The following is an 18494-nucleotide window of genomic DNA, read 5'->3' on the forward strand; positions in this document are numbered from 1 at the left end:
TTTTTTTAAGAATAAACTTATATTTGGGTTGTGGATTTATTTTTTTCAGCGAAATGGCTGTTTTTATTTTGTCCCTCCCTCTCTAGTGACTCTTGCGTGGAAGTTCCACATCTTGGGTATTGCTATCCCATACGTCACTAGCTCATGGACTCTTGCCAATTACATGAAAGAAAACATAATTTATGTAAGAACTTACCTGATAAATTAATTTCTTTCATATTGGCAAGAGTCCATGAGCCCACCCTTTTTATGGTGGTTATGATTTTTTTGTATAAAGCACAATTATTTCCAAATTCCTTTGTTGATGCTTTTTACTCCTTTCTTTATCACCCCACTTCTTGGCTATTCGTTAAACTGAATTGTGGGTGTAGTGAGGGGGTGTATTTATAGGCATTTTGAGGTTTGGGAAACTTTGCCCCTCCTGGTAGGATTGTATATCCCATACGTCACTAGCTCATGGACTCTTGCCAATATGAAAGAATTTAATTTATCAGGTAAGTTCTTACATAAATTTATGTTTTTTGTATTACTGACCCTAGACACACTAGGCTAGATAACAAGTGGAGCGCTAAATTACAAGTGGTTGTTTATTGCTACCGCAAGCTCGTGGTTGCAATTGCCTCTCCGAAAATTAACCAGAGATCCGATCTCTGGTTAATATTCTAAAAGTGCCCCAGATGCCCTCAAAATAAGAGGGCATTATAGTTTTTTATTAAAACAAAAATCTAGCTATTTTTTTTTTAATTAAAAAAAAAACTGCACTAGTCAGTTTTGGGGTTTTAAAGTTGGTGGGAGTGGAGTGTTGTAAAAAACGGCACTGAATAGTTGAACTGTATGTTCCCATAGACCGCAATATAAATATACATGTATATGCTTATATACATACAGTATATATATATATGTGTATGAAAAAACATATATATTTAAAAATGCTGTGCTACTTACCCGCTTTGCTGCGTGAGGTTCTGATGCCCTCTCTGATGGCATCCGAACAAGGCTTTCATAGGAGCCAATGGAAGAGCACTCTTGTGAGCTCAATGATTTCTAGCAATGCAAGCTCGCATTCAAATTCTGATTTACTTGTAATACCAGCGCACATTATCGCATGCAAGCTAAACTAAACTGTCACAAAGTACACTAACACCCATAAACTATCAATTAACCCCTAAACCGAGGCCCTCCCGCATCGCAAACACTATTTTAAAGTTATTTACCCCTAATCTGTGGCTCCCGACATTGCCGCCACTAATAAAATTTATTAACCCCTATTCCGCTGCTGCCTGACATCGTCGCCACTATACTAAAGTTATTAACCCCTATTCCCCGGCACCCCAACATTGCCCACACTATACTAAAGATATTAACCCCTATTCCGCTGCTCCCCGACATCACCGCCACTAAATAAAGTTATTAACCCCTAAACTTCTGGCCTCCCACATCACTACCACTAAATAACCCTATTAACCCCTAATCCGCCAGTCCCCCACATTGCAAAACACTAAACTATTAACCCCTAAACCTAACAACCCCCTAACTTTACTTTAAAATTACAAGATCCCTATCTTAAAATAAATAAAAACCTACCTGTGAAGTTAAAAAAAAAACTAAGTTTAAACTCTAAATTAACCTAACATAACTATTAGACTAAAATTAAAATAACTACAAATTAAATTAATTAAATTACTCATTAAAAAAATAACACTACTAAAAAAAAATAATCTAAAATTACAAAAAATTAAATATACTAAAGTACAAAACAAACAAATTACGAAAAATAACAAAACTAAATTATCCAAAATAAAAACAATTACACCTAATCCAATAGCCCGTTCAAGCCGGACTTCAGCAACTGTGAGTACCTAGAGGGGTTAGTTTTAGGCTTTTTTAAGGTTTTTTTGGGATGGGTATTAGAATAGGAATAATTTTTGTTATTTTGTGTAATGTTTGTTTTCTTTTTAGAATAGCCATTTTTTTATTTTTAGTTGGCAGCAAAAGTGCTGAATGCCCTTTTAAGGGCAATGCCCATACAAATGCCCTTTTCAGGGCAATGGGTAGATTAGGTTTTACTTTATTTTTATTTTGTGGGTTTGGGGGGTGGGGGTTTGTATACTGTTAAGGGGTGTTTGATTTTATTTTGTAGTAAAAGAGCTGATATCTTTAGAGCAATGCCCTACAAAAGGCCATTTTAAGTTTTTTGATTTTTTTTTAAACAGGGTATTAGAATAGGAATAATTTTTATTGTTTTGGATAATTTCGTTTGTTATTTTCTCCTGTTAAGTGTAGTCAGTCCACGGGTCATCCATTACTTATGGGATATTAACTCCTCCCCAACAGGAAGTGCAAGAGGATCACCCAAGCAGAGCTGCTATATAGCTCCTCCCCTCTACGTCATACCCAGTCATTCTCTTGCACCCAACTAATAGATAGGATGTGTGAGAGGACTGTGGTTGTTAAACTTAGTTTTTATTTCTTCAATCAAAAGTTTGTTATTTTAAACGGCACCGGAGTGTGTTGTTTTTTCTCAGGCAGCATTAGAAGAAGAATCTACCTGAGTTTGTGTATGATCTTAGCGGACGTAACTAAGATCCATTTGCTGTTCTCGGCCATTCTGAGGAGCGAGGTAACTTCAGAACAGGGGACAGCGGGCAGGTTCACCTGCAAAGAGGTATGTTGCAGTATATTATTTTCTAAGGAATGGAATTGACTGAGAAAATACTGCTAATACCGATGTAATGTAAGTACAGCCTTAAATGCAGTAGTAGCAACTGGTATCAGGCTGATATGTATGTATGTTTACACTTAAGTATTTCTGGGGAATGGCACTTCACTGGGAAAATACTGTATACATATAACTTTTAGCCTAATCTGCAGTGTGAGCGACTAGCAGCAGGCTTTTTTAATAACATTTCATAAATTATATTTTAAACGTTTGCTGGCATGTTAATCGTTTATTTATCTGAGGTACTTGGTGAAAAAAATTTTTGGGCGTTATTTTCCACATGGCTGTCGTTTGTTTTGAATTAAAACAGTTTACTGAGCTTCCCTCACTGTTGTATTGTGAGTGGGAGGGGCCTATTTTGGCGCTTTTACTGCGCATTAGAAATTCAGTCACAGTCTGCCTTCTTCTCCCTGCATGATCCAGGACGTCTCTACAGAGCTCAGGGGTCTTCAAAACTAGTTTTGAGGGAGGTAATCACTCACAGCAGACCTGTGAGACTGTGCTTTGACTGTGATAAAAACGCTTATATTTTCAATTGTTATCCGTTTTTCTGTTAATCATCCATTGCTAGTGAGTGCAATCCTTTGCTAACTTAATGCATTTACTGTGAAAATTTGGTTTCTATAACTAATCCGGTTCATTGTTATTTCAACTGTGACAGTTTTTGTGTGCTTCTTAAAGGCACAGTAACGTTTTTTATATTGCTTGCAAATTTATTTGAAAAGTATTTTCCAAGCTTGCTAGGCTAATTGCTAGTTTGTTTTAACATGTCTGACACAGAGGAATCTCTTTGTGCAATATGTTCAAAAGCCAATGTGGAGCCCAATAGAAATTTGTGTACTAATTGCATTGATGCTACTTTAAATAAAAGCCAATCTGTACATTTTAAGAAAATTTCACCAGACAACGAGGGGAAAGTTATGCCGACTAACTCTCCTCACGTGTCAGTACCTGCATCTCCCGCTCAGGAGGTGCGTGATATTGCGACGCCAAGTACATCAGGGCGGCCATTACAAATCACTTTACAAGACATGGCTAATGTTATGACTGAAGTTTTATCTAAATTACCAGAACTTAGAGGTAAACGCGACCACTCTGGGGTGAGAACAGAGTACGCTGATAATGTTAGAGCCATGTCTGATACTGCGTCACAAATGGCAGAACATGAAGACGGAGAGCTTCATTCTGTGGGTGACGGATCTGATCCAAATAGACTGGACTCAGACATTTAAAATTTTAAATTTAAGCTTGAGAACCTCCGTGTATTATTAGGGGAGGTATTAGCGGCTCTGAATGATTGTAACACGGTTGCAATCCCAGAGAAATTATGTAGGCTGGATAGATACTATGCGGTACCGGCGTGTACTGACGTTTTTCCTATACCTAAGAGGCTTACAGAAATTATTACCAACGAGTGGGATAGGCCCGGTGTGCCCTTTTCCCCCCCTCCTATATTTAGAAAAATGTTTCCAATAGACGCCACCACACGGGACTTATGGCAGACGGTCCCTAAGGTGGAAGGAGCAGTTTCTACTCTGGCTAAGCGTACCACTATCCCGGTGGAGGATAGCTGTGCCTTTTCAGACCCAATGGACAAAAAGTTAGAGGGTTACCTTAAGAAAATGTTTACTCAACAAGGTTTTATATTACAACCCCTCGCATGCATTGCGCCTGTCACGGCTGCGGCGGCATTTTGGTTTGAGTCTCTAGAAGAGACTATTAGCTCAGTTCCATTGGATGAAATTATAGACAAGCTTAGAGTCCTTAAGCTAGCTAATTCATTTATTTCTGATGCCGTAGTACATTTAACTAAGCTTACGGCTAAGAATTCCGGATTCGCCATCCAGGCGCGCAGTGCGCTGTGGCTAAAATCCTGGTCAGCCGATGTGACTTCTAAATCTAAATTGCTTAACATACCTTTCAAAGGGCAGACATTATTTGGGCCCGGTTTGAAAGAAATTATCGCTGACATTACTGGAGGTAAGGGACATGCCCTGCCTCAAGACAGAGCCAAACCCAGGGCTAGACAGTCTAATTTTCGTGCCTTTCGTAACTTCAAGGCAGGAGCAGCATCAACTTCCTGCGCTCCAAAACAGGAAGGAACTGTTGCTCGTTACAGACAGGGCTGGAAACCTAACCAGACCTGGAACAAGGGCAAGCAGGCCAGAAAACCTGCTGCCGCCCCTAAGACAGCATGAAGTGAGGGCCCCCGATCCGGAAACGGATCTAGTTGGGGGCAGACTTCTCTCTTCGCCCAGGCTTGGGCAAGAGATGTCCAGGATCCCTGGGCGTTAGAGATCATATCCCAGGGATATCTTCTGGACTTCAAAGCTTCTCCTCCCAAAGGGAGATTTCATCTTTCAAGGTTGTCAACAAACCAGACAAAGAAAGAGGCGTTTCTACGCTGTGTTCAAGATCTTTTGCTAATGGGAGTGATCCACCCGGTTCCACGGTCGGAACACGGACAAGGGTTTTACTCAAATCTGTTTGTGGTTCCCAAGAAAGAAGGAACCTTCAGACCAATCTTGGATTTAAAGATCCTAAACAAATTCCTAAGAGTTCCATCGTTCAAAATGGAAACTATTCGGACAATCTTACCCATGATCCAAAAGGGTCAGTACATGACCACAGTGGATCTAAAGGATGCGTACCTTCACATACCGATTCACAAGGATCATTACCGGTACCTAAGGTTTGCCTTCCTAGACAGGCATTATCAGTTTGTAGCTCTTCCCTTCGGGTTAGCTATGGCTCCAAGAATCTTTACCAAGGTCCTGGGCTCTCTTCTGGCGGTACTAAGACCGCGAGGAATAGCGGTAGCTCCGTACCTAGACGACATTCTGATACAAGCGTCAAATTTCCAAACTGCCAAGTCTCATACAGAGTTAGTTCTGGCATTTCTAAGGTCGCATGGGTGGAAGGTGAACATAGAAAAGAGTTCTCTATTGCCACTCACAAGAGTTCCCTTCTTGGGGACTCTTATAGATTCTGTAGAAATGAAAATTTACCTGACAGAGGACAGGTTAACAAAACTTCTAAATGCTTGCCGTGTCCTTCATTCCATTCAACACCCGTCAGTGGCTCAATGCATGGAGGTAATCGGCTTAATGGTAGCGGCAATGGACATAGTACCCTTTGCACGCCTGCATCTCAGACCGCTGCAATTGTGCATGCTAAGTCAGTGGAATGGGGATTACTCAGATTTGTCCCCTATGCTGAATCTGGATCAAGAGACCAGAGATTCTCTTCTATGGTGGCTTTCTCGGCCACATCTGTCCAGGGGGATGCCCTTCAGCAGGCCGGACTGGACAATTGTAACAACAGACGCCAGCCTACTAGGTTGGGGCGCTGTCTGGAATTCCCTGAAGGCTCAGGGTTCATGGACTCAGGAGGAGAGTCTCCTTCCAATAAACATCCTGGAATTGAGAGCAGTTCTCAATGCCCTTCTGACTTGGCCTCAGTTAGCAACTCTGAGGTTCATCAGGTTTCAGTTGGACAACATCACGACTGTGGCTTACATCAACCATCAGGGAGGGACAAGGAGTTCCCTAGCGATGATGGAAGTTTCAAAGATAATTCGCTGGGCAGAGTCTCACTCTTGCCACCTGTCAGCGATCCACATCCCAGGCGTGGAGAACTGGGAGGCGGATTTCCTAAGTCGCCAGACTTTTCATCCGGGGGAGTGGGAACTTCATCCGGAGGTCTTTGCCCAAATACTTCGACGTTGGGGCAAACCAGATATGGATCTCATGGCGTCTCGCCAGAACGCCAAGCTTCCTTGTTACGGGTCCAGATCCAGGGACCCGGGAGCGGTCCTGATAGATGCTCTGACAGCACCTTGGACCTTCAAGATGGCTTATGTGTTTCCACCCTTCCCGATGCTTCCTCGATTGATTGCCAGGATCAAACAGGAGAAAGCATCGGTGATTCTAATAGCGCCTGCGTGGCCACGCAGGACCTGGTATGCAGATCTAGTGGACATGTCATCCTGTCCACCTTGGTCGCTGCCTCTGAGACAGGACCTTCTAATTCAGGGTCCTTTCAAACATCAAAATCTAATTTCTCTGAAGCTGACTGCATGGAGATTGAACGCTTGATTTTATCAAAGCGTGGATTTTCGGAGTCAGTAATTGATACCTTAATACAGGCTAGGAAACCTGTTACCAGGAAAATTTACCATAAGATATGGCGTAAATATTTACACTGGTGCGAATCCAAGAGTTACTCATGGAGTAAGGTTAGGATTCCTAGGATATTGTCTTTTCTACAAGAAGGTTTAGAAAAGGGTTTATCTGCAAGTTCTTTAAAGGGACAGATCTCAGCTCTGTCCATCCTTTTACACAAACGTCTGTCAGAAGTTCCAGACGTTCAGGCTTTTTGTCAGGCTTTGGCCAGGATTAAGCCTGTGTTTAAGACTGTTGCTCCACCGTGGAGCTTAAACTTAGTTCTTAACGTTTTACAGGGTGTTCCGTTTGAACCCCTTCATTCCATTGATATCAAGCTGTTATCTTGGAAAGTTCTGTTTTTAATGGCTATTTCCTCGGCTCGTAGAGTCTCTGAGTTATCGGCCTTACATTGTGATTCTCCTTATCTGATTTTTCATTCAGACAAGGTAGTTCTGTACTAAACCTGGGTTCTTACCTAAGGTAGTCACTAACAAGAATATCAATCAAGAGATTGTTGTTCCATCATTGTGCCCTAACCCTTCTTCAAAGAAGGAACGACTTCTGCACAATCTAGACGTAGTCCGTGCCCTGAAATTTTATTTACAGGCAACTAAAGATTTTCGTCAAACTTCTTCCCTGTTTGTAGTTTATTCTGGACAGAGGAGAGGTCAAAAAGCATCTGCTACCTCTCTCTCTTTTTGGCTTCATAGCATAATACGTTTAGCCTATGAGACTGCTGGACAGCAGCCTCCTGAAAGAATTACAGCTCATTCTACGAGAGCTGTGGCTTCCACGTGGGCCTTTAAGAATGAGGCCTCTGTTGAACAGATTTGCAGGGCTGCAACTTGGTCTTCTCTTCATACTTTTTCCAAATTTTACAAATTTGACACTTTTGCTTCTTCTGAGGCTGTTTTTGGGAGAAAGGTTCTTCAGGCAGTGGTTCCTTCCGTGTAAAGATCCTGCCTGTCCCTCCCGTCATCCGTGTACTTTAGCTTTGGTATTGGTATCCCATAAGTAATGGATGACCCGTGGACTGACTACACTTAACAGGAGAAAACATAATTTATGCTTACCTGATAAATTCCTTTCTCCTGTAGTGTAGTCAGTCCACGGCCCGCCCTGTTTTTTATGGCAGGTCTAAAATTTTAATTAAACTCCAGTCACCACTGCACCCTATAGTTTCTCCTTTCTCGTTTGGTTTCGGTCGAATGACTGGGTATGACGTAGAGGGGAGGAGCTATATAGCAGCTCTGCTTGGGTGATCCTCTTGCACTTCCTGTTGGGGAGGAGTTAATATCCCATAAGTAATGGATGACCCGTGGACTGACTACACTACAGGAGAAAGGAATTTATCAGGTAAGCATAAATTATGTTTTTTGTAATGGTAGTTTTTATTTTTAGTGGTTTTTTATTTTTTGTAATGGTAGTTTTTTTTATTTTTGCAATGTTAGGTTTTAATGTAAGGCAGCTTAGGTTTTACTTTTTTCACAGGTAAGTTTGTATTTATTTTAACTATGTAGTTAGTAAATAGTTAATAACTATTTACTAACTAGTCAACCTAGTTAAAATAAATACAAACTTACCTGTGAAATGAAAACCTAAGCTAGCTACAATATAACTATTAGTTATATTGTAGCTAGCTTAGGTTTTATTTTTATTTCACAGGTACGTTTGTATTTAGTTTTAAATAGGTATTATTTAGTTAATAATTGTGACTTTAATTTAGGTCTATATTTATTATGTTAAGGTTAGGGGGTGTTAGGGTTAGGTTTAGAGGTTAATATAGTTTCATTTAGGTTGTTGCGATGTGGGGAGCTGGCGGTTTTAGGGGTTAATAGGTTTATTTAGTGGTAGTGATGTGGGAGGCCAGAGGTTTAGGGGTTAATAACTTTTAGTGGTGGCGATGTCAGGGAGTGGCGGAATAGGGGTTAATATCTTTATTATAGTGTGGGTGATGATGGGGTGCGGGGGAATAGGGGTTAGAAACTTTATTATAGTGGCGGCGATATCGGGAGCGGCAGATTAGGGATTAATAGATTTATTTCGGTGGCGACGATGTCGGGGGCGGCAGATTAGTGGTGTTTAGACGTGGTGTTAGGTTTAAACGTAACTTTTTTTTTTCCATAGACATCAATGGGGCTGCATTACGGAGCTTTTCATTCCGCGATCGCAGATGTTAGGTATTTCTCCAACATAGGTGTGTCCGGTCCACGGCGTCATCCTTACGTGTGGGATATTCTCTTCCCCAACAGGAAATGGCAAAGAGCCCAGCAAAGCTGGTCACATGATCCCTCCTAGGCTCCGCCTTCCCCAGTCATTCTCTTTGCCGTTGTACAGGCAACATCTCCACGGAGATGGCTTAGAGTTTTTTAGTGTTTAACTGTAGTTTTTATTATTCAATCAAGAGTTTGTTATTTTAAAATAGTGCTGGTATGTACTATTTACTCTGAAACAGAAAAGAGATGAAGATTTCTGTTTGTAAGAGGAAAATGATTTTAGCAACCGTTACTAAAATCGATGGCTGTTCCACACAGGACTGTTGAGAGGAATTAACTTCAGTTGGGGGAACAGTGAGCAGACTTTTGCTGCTTGAGGTATGACACATTCTAACAAGACGATGTAATGCTGGAAGCTGTCATTTTCCCTATGGGATCCGGTAAGCCATTTTATTACACACAGTAAATAAGGGCTTCACAAGGGCTTTTTAAGACTGTAGACATTTTCTGGGCTAAATCGATTTATATATAAACATATTTTATACTCCATAGCCTTGAGGAATTATTTTAATCTTGGGAATTTTGTAAAATAACCGGCAGGCACTGTATTGGACACCTTATTCTCTAGGGGCTTTCCCTAATCATAGGCAGAGTCTCATTTTCGCGCCTGTATTGCGCACTTGTTTTTGAGAAGCATGACATGCAGATGCATGTGTGAGGAGCTCTGATACATAGAAAAGACTTTCTGAAGGCGTCATTTGGTATCGTATTCCCCTTTGGGCTTGGTTGGGTCTCAGCAAAGCAGATACCAGGGACTGTAAAGGGGTTAAATATAAAAACGGCTCCGGTTCCGTTATTTTAAGGGTTAAAGCTTCCAAATTTGGTGTGCAATACTTTTAAGGCTTTAAGACACTGTGGTGAAATTTTGGTGAATTTTGAACAATTCCTTCATACTTTTTCGCAATTGCAGTAATAAAGTGTGTTCAGTTTAAAATTTAAAGTGACAGTAACGGTTTTATTTTAAAACGTTTTTTGTACTTTGTTATCAAGTTTATGCCTGTTTAACATGTCTGAACTGCCAGATAGACTGTGTTCTGAATGTGGGGAAGCCAAGGTCCCTTCTCATTTAAATAGATGTGATTTATGTGACACAAAATTTAGAGAAAATGATGCCCAAGATGATTCCTCAAGTGAGGGGAGTAAGCATGGTACTGCATCATCCCCTCCTTCGTCTACACCAGTCTTGCCCACACAAGAGGCCCCTAGTACATCTAGCGCGCCAATACTCCTTACTATGCAACAATTAACGGCTGTAATGGATAATTCTATCAAAAACATTTTAGCCAAAATGCCCACTTATCAGCGAAAGCGCGACTGCTCTGTTTTAGAAAATACTGAAGAGCATGAGGACGCTGATGATATTGTTTCTGAAGGGCCCCTACACCAGTCTGAGGGGGCCAGGGAGGTTTTGTCTGAGGGAGAAATTTCAGATTCAGGGAAAATTTCTCAACAAGCTGAACCTGATGTGATTACATTTAAATTTAAGTTGGAACATCTCTGCGCTCTGCTTAAGGAGGTGTTATCCACTCTGGATGATTGTGAGAATTTGGTCATCCCAGAGAAACTATGTAAAATGGACAAGTTCCTAGAGGTCCCGGGGCCCCCCGAAGCTTTTCCTATACCCAAGCGGGTGGCGGACATTGTAAATAAAGAATGGGAAAGGCCCGGTATACCTTTCGTCCCTCCCCCCATATTTAAAAAATTGTTTCCTATGGTCGACCCCAGAAAGGACTTATGGCAGACAGTTCCCAAGGTCGAGGGGGCGGTTTCTACTCTAAACAAACGCACCACTATACCCATAGAAGATAGTTGTGCTTTCAAAGATCCTATGGATAAAAAATTAGAAGGTTTGCTTAAAAAGATGTTTGTTCAGCAAGGTTACCTTCTACAACCAATTTCATGCATTGTCCCTGTCACTACAGCCGCGTGTTTCTGGTTCGATGAGCTAGAAAAGGCGATCACTAGTAATTCTCCTTCTTATGAGGAGATTATGGACAGAATCCGTGCTCTTAAATTGGCTAATTCTTTCACCCTAGACGCCACTTTGCAATTGGCTAGGTTAGCGGCGAAAAATTCTGGGTTTGCTATTGTGGCGCGCAGAGCGCTTTGGTTAAAATCTTGGTCAGCGGATGCGTCTTCCAAGAACAAATTGCTTAACATTCCTTTCAAGGGGAAAACGCTGTTTGGCCCTGACTTGAAAGAGATTATCTCTGATATCACTGGGGGCAAGGGCCACGCCCTTCCTCAGGATAGGTCTTTCAAGGCCAAAAATAAACCTAATTTTCGTCCCTTTCGTAGAAACGGACCAGCCCCAAGTGCTACGTCCTCTAAGCAAGAGGGTAATACTTCTCAAGCCAAGCCAGCCTGGAGACCAATGCAAGGCTGGAACAAGGGAAAGCAGGCCAAGAAACCTGCCACTGCTACCAAGACAGCATGAGATGTTGGCCCCCGATCCGGGACCGGATCTGGTGGGGGGCAGACTCTCTCTCTTCGCTCAGGCTTGGGCAAGAGATGTTCTGGATCCTTGGGCGCTAGAAATAGTCTCCCAAGGTTATCTTCTGGAATTCAAAGGGCTTCCCCCAAGGGGGAGGTTCCACAGGTCTCAATTGTCTTCAGACCACATAAAAAAACAGGCATTCTTACATTGTGTAGAAGACCTGTTAAAAATGGGAGTGATTCATCCTGTTCCATTAGGAGAACAAGGGATGGGGTTCTACTCCAATCTGTTCGTAGTTCCCAAAAAAGAGGGAACGTTCAGACCAATCTTAGATCTCAAGATCCTAAACAAGTTTCTCAAGGTTCCATCGTTCAAAATGGAAACCATTCGAACAATTCTTCCTTCCATCCAGGAAGGTCAATTCATGACCACGGTGGATTTAAAGGATGCGTATCTACATATTCCTATCCACAAGGAACATCATCGGTTCCTAAGGTTCGCATTCCTGGACAAGCATTACCAGTTCGTGGCACTTCCGTTCGGATTAGCCACTGCTCCAAGGATTTTCACAAAGGTACTAGGGTCCCTTCTAGCGGTACTAAGACCAAGGGGCATTGCAGTAGTACCTTACTTGGACGACATTCTGATTCAAGCATCGTCCCTTCCTCTAGCAAAGGCTCACACGGACATTGTCCTGGCCTTTCTCAGATCTCACGGATGGAAAGTGAACGCAGAAAAGAGTTCTCTATCTCCGTCAACGAGGGTTCCCTTCTTGGGAACAATAATAGACTCCTTAGAAATGAGGATTTTTCTGACAGAGGCCAGAAAAACAAAACTTCTAAACTCTTGTCAAATACTTCATTCCGTTCCTCTTCCTTCCATAGCGCAGTGCATGGAAGTAATAGGTTTGATGGTAGCGGCAATGGACATAGTTCCTTTTGCGCGCATTCATCTAAGACCATTACAACTGTGCATGCTCAGTCAGTGGAATGGGGACTATACAGACTTGTCTCCGACGATACAAGTAAATCAGAGGACCAGAGATTCACTCCGTTGGTGGCTGTCCCTGGACAACCTGTCACAGGGGATGAGCTTCCGCAGACCAGAGTGGGTCATTGTCACGACCGACGCCAGTCTGATGGGCTGGGGCGCGGTCTGGGGACCCCTGAAAGCTCAGGGTCTTTGGTCTCGGGAAGAATCTCTTCTACCGATAAATATTCTGGAACTGAGAGCGATACTCAATGCTCTCAAGGCTTGGCCTCAGCTAGCAAAGGCCAAGTTCATACGGTTTCAATCAGACAACATGACGACTGTTGCGTACATCAACCATCAGGGGGGAACAAGGAGTTCCCTGGCGATGGAAGAAGTGACCAAAATCATTCAATGGGCGGAGACTCACTCCTGCCACTTGTCTGCAATCCACATCCCAGGAGTGGAAAATTGGGAAGCGGATTTTCTGAGTCGTCAGACATTACATCCGGGGGAGTGGGAACTCCATCCGGAAATCTTTGCCCACATTACTCAACTGTGGGGCATTCCAGACATGGATCTGATGGCCTCTCGTCAGAACTTCAAGGTTCCTTGCTACGGGTCCAGATCCAGGGATCCCAAGGCGACTCTAGTAGATGCACTAGTAGCACCTTGGACCTTCAAACTAGCTTATGTATTCCCGCCGTTTCCTCTCATCCCCAGGCTGGTAGCCAGGATCAATCAGGAGAGGGCATCGGTGATCTTGATAGCTCCTGCGTGGCCACGCAGGACTTGGTATGCAGACCTGGTGAATATGTCATCGGCTCCACCATGGAAGCTACCTTTGAGACGAGACCTTCTTGTTCAAGGTCCGTTCGAACATCCGAATCTGGTCTCACTCCAACTGACTGCTTGGAGATTGAACGCTTGATCTTATCAAAGCGAGGGTTCTCAGATTCTGTTATTGATACTCTTGTTCAGGCCAGAAAGCCTGTAACTAGAAAAATTTACCACAAAATATGGAAAAAATATATCTGTTGGTGTGAATCTAAAGGTTTCCCTTGGGACAAGGTAAAAATTCCTAAGATTCTATCCTTTCTTCAAGAAGGATTGGAGAAAGGATTATCTGCAAGTTCCTTGAAGGGACAGATTTCTGCCTTGTCTGTGTTACTTCACAAAAAGCTGGCAGCTGTGCCAGATGTTCAAGCCTTTGTTCAGGCTCTGGTTAGAATCAAGCCTGTTTACAAACCTTTGACTCCTCCCTGGAGTCTCAATTTAGTTCTTTCAGTTCTTCAGGGGGTTCCGTTTGAACCCTTACATTCCGTTGATATTAAGTTATTATCTTGGAAAGTTTTGTTTTTGGTTGCAATTTCTTCTGCTAGAAGAGTTTCAGAATTATCTGCTCTGCAGTGTTCTCCTCCTTATCTGGTGTTCCATGCAGATAAGGTGGTTTTACGTACTAAACCTGGTTTTCTTCCGAAAGTTGTTTCTAACAAAAACATTAACCGGGAGATAGTCGTGCCTTCTTTGTGTCCGAATACAGTTTCAAAGAAGGAACGTTTGTTGCACAATTTGGATGTTGTTCGCGCTCTAAAATTCTATTTAGATGCTACAAAGGATTTTAGACAAACATCTTCCTTGTTTGTTGTTTATTCTGGTAAAAGGAGAGGTCAAAAAGCAACTTCTACCTCTCTCTCTTTTTGGATTAAAAGCATCATCAGATTGGCTTATGAGACTGCCGGACGGCAGCCTCCTGAAAGAATCACAGCTCATTCCACTAGGGCTGTGGCTTCCACATGGGCCTTCAAGAACGAGGCTTCTGTTGATCAGATATGTAAGGCAGCGACTTGGTCTTCACTGCACACTTTTACCAAATTTTACAAGTTTGATACTTTTGCTTCTTCTGAGGCTATTTTTGGGAGAAAGGTTTTGCAAGCCGTGGTGCCTTCCATTTAGGTGACCTGATTTGCTCCCTCCCTTCATCCGTGTCCTAAAGCTTTGGTATTGGTTCCCACAAGTAAGGATGACGCCGTGGACCGGACACACCTATGTTGGAGAAAACAGAATTTATGTTTACCTGATAAATTACTTTCTCCAACGGTGTGTCCGGTCCACGGCCCGCCCTGGTTTTTTAATCAGGTCTGATAATTTATTTTCTTTAACTACAGTCACCACGGTATCATATGATTTCTCCTATGCAAATATTCCTCCTTTACGTCGGTCGAATGACTGGGGAAGGCGGAGCCTAGGAGGGATCATGTGACCAGCTTTGCTGGGCTCTTTGCCATTTCCTGTTGGGGAAGAGAATATCCCACAAGTAAGGATGACGCCGTGGACCGGACACACCGTTGGAGAAAGTAATTTATCAGGTAAACATAAATTCTGTTTTTTCTAACACTCCCCATTAATGTCTATGGGGAAAGCGTGCACGTCAAAACAGCGCTTGTATTTTGTGCAGTATGGAGCTTAACGCAACCATATCGCACGCACAAGGCGGCTTTTTCAAAACTCGTAATGGCATCGCTATGGAGGGTGAAATAACACAAATTTTGTTGCTTTCGTTTCGAACCCTCTATAGCGCAAAACATGTAATCTAGGTGATATTTAGTAATGACGACATGTAGTTTCATGCAGTTGTATTCTATATGGTGTGATGCTGTATTAATAATGTTTATATTTCTAAAATATACGTTAAAAAAAATAACAATAATAAAATACACAACATTGTTGATTATTATTTGGACAAATGTTAAGTTCCAGTTCCTTTTTACTGTAAGTAACTTGTACATAAATATTTGTTTTACCATAGACTATGTGTCCTGTGTGCTTGGACCGGCTGAAGAATATGATCTTCATGTGTGGACATGGAACCTGCCAACTTTGTGGAGACCGAATGAGTGAATGCCCCATTTGTCGGAAGGCCATCGAAAGAAGAATATTATTGTACTAGACTGACAATTTTACTTTTTTGTTTTTCTGTATATAGCTTTGCAAACTGCTCCAGTTTCATTTGAATGTTTGAATAATCTGCCCAGATAAGTAATGGCATTTCTTTTATTTATTTACAGATACAGTATGTCTTGTTAGGAGATCGAAAACCTTGATGTAAAGAATCTGAGATGTTGAGCTTCCAAAGACAGAACAAAGAAGCTAATTTGATACCTTTTGAAATTATGGCCTTGTGTTCCATTTTTAAAGAATGTAAACATTTCAAAACCTACATATTGCATTTTCAGCACTATTTCTAATCTGTCCTATTTAAAGGCTTGTTTATACCACTTGTGTGTTTAAAAGGCTGCTAAATTGTCCATGGCTAATTACGTTTCACACATGTTTATTTTGTTTTTTTAAATGCCTGTTCATCTTGGCAGTACATAGTTCCATGCCTTTCTCAGACACCAAGCTGTTATTTTTATTGTCTATGTATTGAACTATTTATTCTAACTGCCTAAAGATAACCATTTTCTGTATCATTATTAGCTTGTCTTATTAAAACTTTATTAAGTAAGAAGACTGTTAAATAACTTACTCAAAACACTACCATTTTCTGAAGCTGATCTAAAGAAAAATTCTGTAACAACTTTTAATTAATTTAAAAATACTATGGCTAAAGAAACAGCAATAATTATGTTTTGCTGCAGTTTGTGGGCTATACACATTTACCAAAATTAGCCTTTTATTTTGGACAAATATTTTTTACCTATATAGTTTTAAATGGGAGCAGGACATTGTTTTGTTTTAAACTGGAAGCTGCCAAGGAGAGCTGAAGTGATATTTAAATCCGTATAAAATTTACGTACCTTAAGAAATAGATTAAAGAACCGCCATTACGTTTTATTTAGCAAAATAATACATGCACAATGAATACACCGCCATGTGTAAATATCCAAAGTGCTTAAGAAGAGTAAAATTTGTATCAGTGTTAAATGGTTAAACATTGCAAAAGAAGTCTGTAAACTTAGTGATTCTTTTATGATTCATGCTTGTCATTTTGAAAATAATGTTATGGCTCATTAAAGATATGGCAGAGTATGTATTTGTGTGTACTTATTTTTTGGCACTTGTGTTAATATACTATTTTTAGTTGCTGATTGCAAAATTAATGTACTTGAGCAGCTATGACTCTCAAAACCAAAAACAATGATATATTTTTTTTATTTTGGATAAAAATAATGCTTTATAATTGTATTGCTAGCAATCATATTATAGGTTTAGAAGATAAACCAATACAATGTTTAAATAGTTCTAGTTTAGTAACCTGCTAAAGTAAAGGTAGTGTATCATGTATTGTGCATTGTCAGGCAAACATTTTCTCAATTTTTTTCTGGTTAACACAGCAAAAATACAGGACCTAAGCACTTGCATTAATGGTTATAATTATTTCTTTTGTAAAATGATGATGCTCCACAGTCCTCTATAATATATTGGATATATTTCCCACCACTAGGAGGAGGTCAAGAACCCATAAAAGAGCTTTAAAACCTTCCCACCTCCCATCTCTCTTAGTTTTGTTCTTGGCTTTGTAGGAGATGGTTGAGAATAGAGGTTGTTCCTTCATTGTGTTCAGATCTTGCTAACTCTAGGTAGCGGATATTACATAATTTGATTATAATAAACGCTTTGAAGTTCTATCTCAAAGCAAATATAGATTTTAGACAAACTTCTAGTTTGTTTTTTTACTGCTAACTCTAGTAAGGGCTGAAAACTACTAAGGTAGGGTTTATCTATAAGAAGGGATTCAAGACTTTTTTGATGGTAGGAAGGTCACCTTTCTAAGAGCATTACAGCTCTTAACATTGTGAGGTTTTGTAACATTTTGCATCTTTGGAGCAGATTTGCAAAGCTGCAACATACTTTATCTGCATACTTTTTTTTTTTTTTTTTTAGTTTTTCGCATGAGGTTTTGCTTTTTAACAAGCAGCTTTTAGCACTGAAGTCCTTTAGGCCATAGTGTCAGATAAATAAGAACTGCCAGTAAAATTGTCCCACCCTTTCCATAACATAGACCATCGGCTTGGGTATTAATCCCATATGTTATGGAAGACTGTGGACCATCATCATTTTACGAAAGAAAAGAAAATTTATACTACCTGATAAATAATTTTCTTTCGGGATGATGATGATCTGCAGGCCCTGCCCATTTAAATTTTTGGGCTACAGTTCTAATAACAGCTCTATATACCCTGCTTTGCCTTTGCTTCCCATTCTCTACTCATCTATACATGGGAAATATATCCCATATGTTATGGAGGACTGTGGACCATTATCATTCCGAAAGAAAATAATTTATCAGGTAAGCATAAATTTTGTTTTTACTACATACATATTGACAGCATGTTAATTTTTTTCTAATGTATAAAATTATTTAGTGCCTCAGTAACACACGCAAATCATTACTAAAAATAACACATCTTAGTTTGAAAATGTAGGGCTTACTTTGAAAAAAATGTTTTTTTTTTATTTTTTATTTATTTCATTCTAGATGTTCCTTAAAGGCTATTCATTTTCCAATACTTTGGTGCTGTTTTCTTTGTTATAGATTTTTTTTATTTTTGTTGTCTATTCTTTTTTGGCAGCTTTGGAAAGTCATCTAGCATAAAATTGCATCTTACACAGAATTTGATTTTGCAATCTTTCTATAGTACTGTATATAACTTGCTAAACAATAAAAAGTTAATTGGTTATTCAGGAAATTCTGTACTGATTTCATTGTTTTTTTGTTTGTGGTTATAATAAAATGTCTTGTTTGCAGACGTTAATTAAAGGGACATAAAATGCAGTCATGTGCTCCATTTATTAATCTGCAAGAGCAACTTCAGAGTCACAGCATTTCAGACTTGTGTGAGCAAGCCTAGTTAAAGGTCCACTAAATACAGTAGAGTTGCATAATTAATAAGTGCATAATAAAAAGACAATCTGAATTTCAA

The 18494-nt window shown here is 40.5% G+C and overlaps 1 protein-coding gene across 2 annotated transcripts in view; it reads left to right on the forward strand.

Annotated features, from left to right (window-relative positions):
- MIB1 (MIB E3 ubiquitin protein ligase 1) overlaps positions 1-18260 on the forward strand; it is a 476845-nt gene extending 458585 nt beyond the window's left edge. Inside the window, exons 21-22 of one of the 2 annotated variants that reach the window (XM_053714972.1) lie at positions 15377-15510; positions 15636-18260. In XM_053714972.1, the coding sequence (XP_053570947.1) occupies positions 15377-15510; positions 15636-15654 (153 nt within the window). In that variant the 3' untranslated portion in view covers positions 15655-18260. Of the gene's footprint in view, positions 1-15376; positions 15518-15635 lie in introns of those variants that run through there. The other variant, XM_053714973.1, reaches the window with a different exon arrangement.
- Positions 18261-18494: the final 234 nt, after the last annotated feature.

The sequence above is a fragment of the Bombina bombina genome, chromosome 5 (genome assembly GCF_027579735.1).
Source record: "Bombina bombina isolate aBomBom1 chromosome 5, aBomBom1.pri, whole genome shotgun sequence".
NCBI classification, from domain to species: Eukaryota; Metazoa; Chordata; class Amphibia; order Anura; family Bombinatoridae; genus Bombina; species Bombina bombina.